This window comes from Gadus macrocephalus, chromosome 8, assembly GCF_031168955.1.
Source record: "Gadus macrocephalus chromosome 8, ASM3116895v1".
In the NCBI taxonomy this organism is placed as follows: Eukaryota; Metazoa; Chordata; class Actinopteri; order Gadiformes; family Gadidae; genus Gadus; species Gadus macrocephalus.
In genome coordinates, this window is record NC_082389.1 from 4976911 (window position 1) to 4983655 (window position 6745).

The 6745-nt window shown below is 42.1% G+C and overlaps 1 protein-coding gene across 1 annotated transcript; it reads left to right on the forward strand.

Moving 5' to 3' along the window:
- On the forward strand, positions 1–2904 carry LOC132462623 (forkhead box protein F2-like). The gene is made up of 2 exons (XM_060058249.1): positions 1–1706; positions 2492–2904. The coding sequence occupies exons 1-2, from the start codon at positions 743–745 to the stop codon at positions 2656–2658; spliced, it is 1131 nt and encodes a 376-aa protein (XP_059914232.1). The 5' UTR covers positions 1–742; the 3' UTR covers positions 2659–2904.
- The last annotated feature ends 3841 nt before the right edge of the window (positions 2905–6745 follow it).

The following is a 6745-nucleotide window of genomic DNA, read 5'->3' on the forward strand; positions in this document are numbered from 1 at the left end:
GCTGTGTCCGGCTCACACCCTGGTTCCGAGCCAGAGAGGGAGGGAGGGGAGGTCTTCAGTTCCTGCCGATTTCTAGGAGGGGATTGGGGAGTAGGCCTATCCTACCAGAGGTCTAAGAATTGATAGGTGGTCGCGTCGTGGTTTGGCGCACTGGATATGCGCACCAAGCAATACGGAGGAACCCGATTTCATATTTGATTCCATATATTTCTGCTTCTACTTCTTCTTATTTTTCTTATTTTTCTTCTTCATCTTCTCCTTCTGGGATTACCGCCAGCGATGGCAGGCAGCAGAGGAAGGAGGAGCAGAGGCTGTGCTGATAGACAGCTGAGGTTCGGCTGGGATCTTTGAGCAACCAGTGAGTCGCGGCGGGGACACGAGACTCCGATTCCACTCACGTGTTGCTATCGCATTATTTCAGTCATACAAATCCGACATTGATATTTTAATATATTTGTCGTTAAATGCATCCTTGTAGTGGCCTGACTGCTTAGTGTATGGGAGAGCGAGAGAAAGAGGAGAGCGAGGGAGCGAGAGAGCAATAGAGCAATAGAGCAATAGAGCAATAGAGCAATAGAGCAATAGAGCAATAGAGCCAGAGAGAGAGAGAGAGAGAGAGAGAGAGAGAGAGAGAGAGAGAGAGAGAGAGAGAGAGAGAGAGAGAGAGAGAGAGAGAGAGAGAGAGAGAGAGAGAGAGAGAGAGAGCGAGAGAGCGCGAGAGAGACAGAGGGAGAGCGAGATCATGACGACGGCGAGCCCCCAGCAACATCTGGACCCAGCGGCGGCAGCAGCACCTAACCCTATGGACACAGACATGCTGGGGGGGATGGAGAGCTCACCCGACGCGTCAACCAAAGTGAAACCCAAAGGGACCTCCGGCATGAGACGTACCGAGAAGCCTCCTTACTCCTACATCGCCCTGATAGTGATGGCCATCCAGAGCTCACCCACCAAGAGACTCACCCTGAGCGAGATCTACCAGTTCCTGCAGGCCCGCTTTCCCTTCTTCAGGGGGTCGTACCAGGGCTGGAAGAACTCAGTGAGACACAACCTCTCCCTGAACGAGTGCTTCATGAAGCTTCCCAAAGGTCTCGGCCGACCAGGCAAGGGGCACTACTGGACCATCGATCCGGGCAGCGAGTTTATGTTTGAGGAGGGCTCGTTTCGACGCAGGCCTCGCGGATTCCGCAGGAAGTGCCAGGCTTTGAAGCCCATGTACCGGATGATGAACAGCTTCGGGTTCGGGCCACCCATGCTGCAGCAAAACTTTGATTTCCAGTCGACGTCTGCTGCGTCGTTGCCCTGTCACGCCAACGGTTACAACATTGACTTCATGGGGAACACGGTGCCAGGCAACTTCGAGGGGCTAGGAGGGGGGCATCATGTCGCACACATGTCACAGAGCCCCGGGTCATCGTATATGAGTTCATGCCAGGCCAACTCAAACCCGGATTATTGCCCCGAGAACAGTAATAGCCCATTGCAATCGTCCCCTGGAATGGTGGCATCTCTGGACTGTCAGTCACCCTATGCCAACAGCAACTCGCATTGGGCAGCATCGGCTTCTGTCCCCACGTATATCAAATCGCAATCGATGGCCTCGAATGCCTCCACGTATTCCGCCCTGCATCACTCGGGGATGTCGCCTTACTCTCTCGACCAGGGCTATCTTCATCACGGGGGACGGGATGGTGCTGACATGTCAGGTATATTTGTCGTTGTATTTCATAAGATGCACAGGCCACAACAAGCTCAAAAATTATTTCAAATATAGGCACTGGAACGAACGAGATAGCCCATGTCAAGCCAAAACGAAGTGAAAGCAAACTTAAATTGTTCATGTAAGGTTCAATAATATTACGGTGTTAAAGATACCTTTTAATCTCTGAAACAAATTGATTCAATTAAAATATGCAACAAATCGTGTGTAGGCAATTAAATTAAATGGCCAACATTATTGGAAGCTAATAATAATTGGCAATTATTATATATAATATAATTATACCACTTGGCCCATGTAGGGCTATAAATGATAATAATAACAACAATAATAGTCATAAGATAAATATGATAACAATAACAATCATAACAATAATTTTAATAAATAATTGATGATGATCATAATACAATGGAATTCAATAGAATTGTTATAAACTATTTATTAATAATATATATAGCCACATAAGAAATAATGGCAAGACTTCAGCCACAATATATTTTTGTTAGGCCTATCATAGCCTAATGCTAGAAATAGAGTATATATCATTAAGCTTTACACAGTAGGTTAATGCAGTGCTATTATAACGTAATCCATGAATTATAGCAACAAATGTCAACAGAAAATAAAAATAATTGTACCAGGTATACGATACTTACAAATGCATCTACATATAATAAGTATAGCTAATGGCTACATTGTATTACCACATGATTGCTAGGCCTGTATATACTAACTTCTACGTGTGTTTCTTTTCTGATATTTCCTCTGCAGTGGGACTATCTCGGTACTCAAGCCATTCAGCACCAGGGTGCGACAGAAAGGACTTTGTTTTGAACCTCAACGGGATATCCTCCTTCCATCCCAGTACCAGTGGCTCTTACTACCACCAGTACCCCCATCATCACCAGTATCAAGACGTGAAGCCCTGCCTGATGTGACCCCAGAGCACTGACCCAACTTTCGTTCCCAAATTAACGAAATCCTCAGACTCATTATATTATATAAGTGGCTTGGCATGAATTTCTCTTCAGTGTTGGTATTTCCGAGTGAATTACAATTTGTCAATGTTTGTATTCAACGCTATAAATCCACGGTTGCATACATTTAGGTCAAGTATGTATTATGTTCAAGCACTTATTTCTGTTTGATGTTCCGTAACAATCAAATAAAGATATTTATTTGTATGCCTGTTAGTCCAACACTGGTATTTTATTTTACGCAAATTCTTTATCAGATTATTTTTGCAGTAGGCTACAATTGATTAAAGGCATAGAATATATATAGGAGGTATTTCACAGCCTTTTGTTTTGGAATATATTTCGAAGCCTATAGTCTTTATGCGATAAATGATATCAGCCTTTAGCATTCAAGTGATTCAATTATTAGACCCTAACATTTTGAAAGATTTGATGCATTTATATTATAGGCTGCTTCGAAATGTATATTTAAATAGTCTATAGGCTATTATCTCCTATTCATGTTTAATTTGAGTCGCAGTTTTGGGCTGAGATTTGGGCCTAAATGCAAGTATAGGCTTTAGGCCCACAACGATAGGCCCTCGGCCCATCAACAATATAGCAGCCTACGAAATAACTGCTCACGTTTAGGACTTTGAGCGCAGTACCCCGATGCTCGCCTGCCTTTTCTAAAAGGGCCGATCATTTCGCGTGGATCTACCGCCACCTAGTGGTGATAATGGAGAATCCGAGACTTCGCTTCATGCAGGCTCAATCGTAAACACATTCGTGACATGTTGGTTGATTAACAACAGCTATAATGATAACATTACTCCTTTACACATTTATACATGGTCGTTTTCAAATACATAGGCCTATGTAATAACTAAAGGTTGCAGTCGTTACTATTTTACACACATTTGTCTCAGCTGTCCTTCAACAACAAAGTTATGCAGTAGGCCTAGGCATATTCGTTGTTTTTTCAAGACTCACCACTAACCATTCATAAAACGACATTTCATATGAGGATAATATAGGCTATACTCATATTGTAATATAGCAGTGATTTACAACGTAACATTGAATAGCCTACACATTTAATTTACGGTGGTTCGTTTTATCGACACTTAAAAAGTTGCCATCCGACCCCAGGCCCATGCATTACACGTAGTCCGACAGACGCATTGCCTTTATGTTGCTTCCCTTGCAGCCTGACCTCTATCCAAAATTAATGAGATAGTCATTAGGCTATACTATTCTATGCGTGTAGGCCTCTACCAGTGCATTCAATAGTGCAGGGTGGCTCCGCATTGGGAGCGCATTACAGAGAAATACGGAAAATATTTTTCTTGTATCATCTTTCTCACCGAATCATGGATTACAAACACCAATTATATTCACATGATAGGGCTAGAATCCTTTCATTAACTTAACTTGACTTGTCTGAATAGGCTACAATTATATCACAATGTGTTTGATCAAACTAGAGGACTGTTGATTTATCATCATTTATTTATCAATAGGCCTACAAACCAAGCAAAATTCTCACTTGAAACATGTTTGAGACTGACTCGGCACTTTCCGCTTTTCCTACGACTATCCTTATTCCAGATGGATTGACGTCACGCAAAAACAGAAAAACGATCCGCATTTTATTTATTAGGCTCATTCATAAATTATGCTGACACGTCAAGTTTTATACAGGCCGAACCTTTATCTTAGGTATTCTTTAAAACCTTTTGAGACTTGTGATCAAGGGCTGACATAAGCGTGGGAATGGCTGGATTTGTTTAATTATTTATTTTACAATGCGGAAGGGAGGCTTTGTCTTTCACACAGCTCCAGACGTATGCTACATAAACCACCACAAGGGAGCAGCAGTGTACTTTAAATAGACGTTGGATTGAAATCCAAACCCCGGAGGGGTCTTTTAATAACAAATAACACCAATGATGCATTGATCGTGAAGCACAACAATCAGCCAGAAATCTATTGCATACCTTCTTTCAATCAAGATGCATCGTTGACTGATTTAGATGATGAAGGGAACAAATATAATTTGAAAGAGGGCCAAGCACTATACAACTTTTCACAATAATCGAAAGAGGGAGCCAAATTCATACTTTTGACTCCTTTGATTTGCGTCAATCTAACTTCTGTTGTGTATAGTCCCAGTCAGTCTGTCTGTCTGTCTATCAGATTGTAATCATTTTTTGGTTGTATTTTTTAATTCAACAATCACTACATTAATTCTCTCATCCAAATGTATTTCAATAAGCCCCCCCAAAAAATAGGTACAGGACTATTATTATTTTAGGACCGAAACAGATCAGGGCCTGATATCCTAATAGTTCGATCTAGGCCGTCAACAATGTTAAGGGTCGGCCTGTATAAAATAAAATAATAGAATATGTTAGGCTCATATCACCGAGAGGCCTTATATCCGGGGAGGGGGGGGGGGGCACAGATGTTAGCCTAAAATATATAATTGTTGATGAGGATATGTAAATGTTGCTTCGCCTTAAACTAAGCACAACATGATAAAGTAATTCAAGTAATGATTGTGATCGCATTCGTTTTTGCATTCCATTTATATTGTTTTTACAAATGTATTTATGATATTAATTTGATAACAGAGGAACCCTGAGGATGGATTTTTTTTGGATGGCCTCTTCCAAAAAAAAGAAAGAGAAAAAGGAGCACGTTGTGGTTGTGAATTGAATAAACAGCCAGCGGCAGTGGAGAGAGTTCATGCCCTGGTCCTGGTAAGAAGAAACCAGATTGGACCAGGCCAATCCGCGGTCATTTCATTAATACGACCTGGAAGGGATTACTGCAATATTGCGACCCTAACTTTGCCTTACAATGACCGCGTCACAAACTCGCTTTCCACAGTAGCCAAGCTCTGGGAATTATACCCTATCAAAGATTAACTTTCATATCACTTTAATTGTAATCAATGTTACTGTAGGCCTATATAATACTTATATTGTAGCGCATAAGCACTTTAATGTCGCTATGTAACAAATGCACATTAGTATTGCGGTAGCAGAAGGCCTATATATATTTTATTACATTGATTTTTTTTATTGATGCTGCAGGACATAAAATACAAAAACACACTTCGTTCCTAATATGTTTATCACAACATTGCACTTCTATCGCAGCCTACCCCCCCCCCCCCCCCCACACACACACACACACACACACACACACACACACACACACACACACACACACACACACACACACACACACACACACACACACACACACACACACACACACACACACACACACACCGTCATTTATACCACCGTCTTGAGAAAATAAGGACATTTTAATAAAAAACGGCAGAACGGGAGGTGTTGCTGTATCCCCATATGGTGGGTCTTTTAATCTTTTTCTGCTCCGAGTCAACTATCACACCTTTGGCCCGTTCTCAGGCCAAACTCTCCCCATTCCCCCTGTAAGGAGAGACGGCGCATTTGCCCGCCACCCACCGCCGGGGACACGAGGGCCTCCGCGGTGCTTTGATGTCCCCGGGGCCCCGCTGCTCGGGCTGATTGGGCTTTTTAACATTGGGATGGCGTTATCTCATAACGTGTCGAATACGTCGCTGCATTGTTTTTGTTATCCACTCCTTCGTTTTTAAACACAATAAATGAACTAACCGATCTGTCCTCTGAAATAATTTGTATTCTGAAATTAAATCCACTCGAAACTTATTATACCTAAGGAACTTTATTATAAACTTTATTATACCTAAGGAAAAATAGTAGTTTATTGTTACCCTTAATTACTCATGGAACCTTTTATAAAAAAAATATCTAGTTGACTGCCGACTTAATTCAATAGGTCGACACCTGTGTGTATTATTTATTTGTCAGAACAATGCACGCCTTTTATTGTATAAAGACCTAAATGTGTAGCGTTTTGAAGGCCACAATGGGATAGGGATCTGTGTCCCAGCTTCGCTCTTGACTCTAAAGTCTGGGGCTGCATGGGGGAGTTCCCAACACCTCCAGTTTCTAAAGCCCTGTGTGTGGCCACGAGTCGGTTCATCCCC

Bases quoted from the DNA above. Each gene is read 5' to 3' on its own strand.
- LOC132462623 (XM_060058249.1), top strand. From the start codon at position 743: ATGACGACGGCGAGCCCCCAGCAACATCTGGACCCAGCGGCGGCAGCA. The intron at 1,707-2,491 runs GTATATTTGTCG...TTTCCTCTGCAG, and splicing joins GGATGGTGCTGACATGTCAG to TGGGACTATCTCGGTACTCA.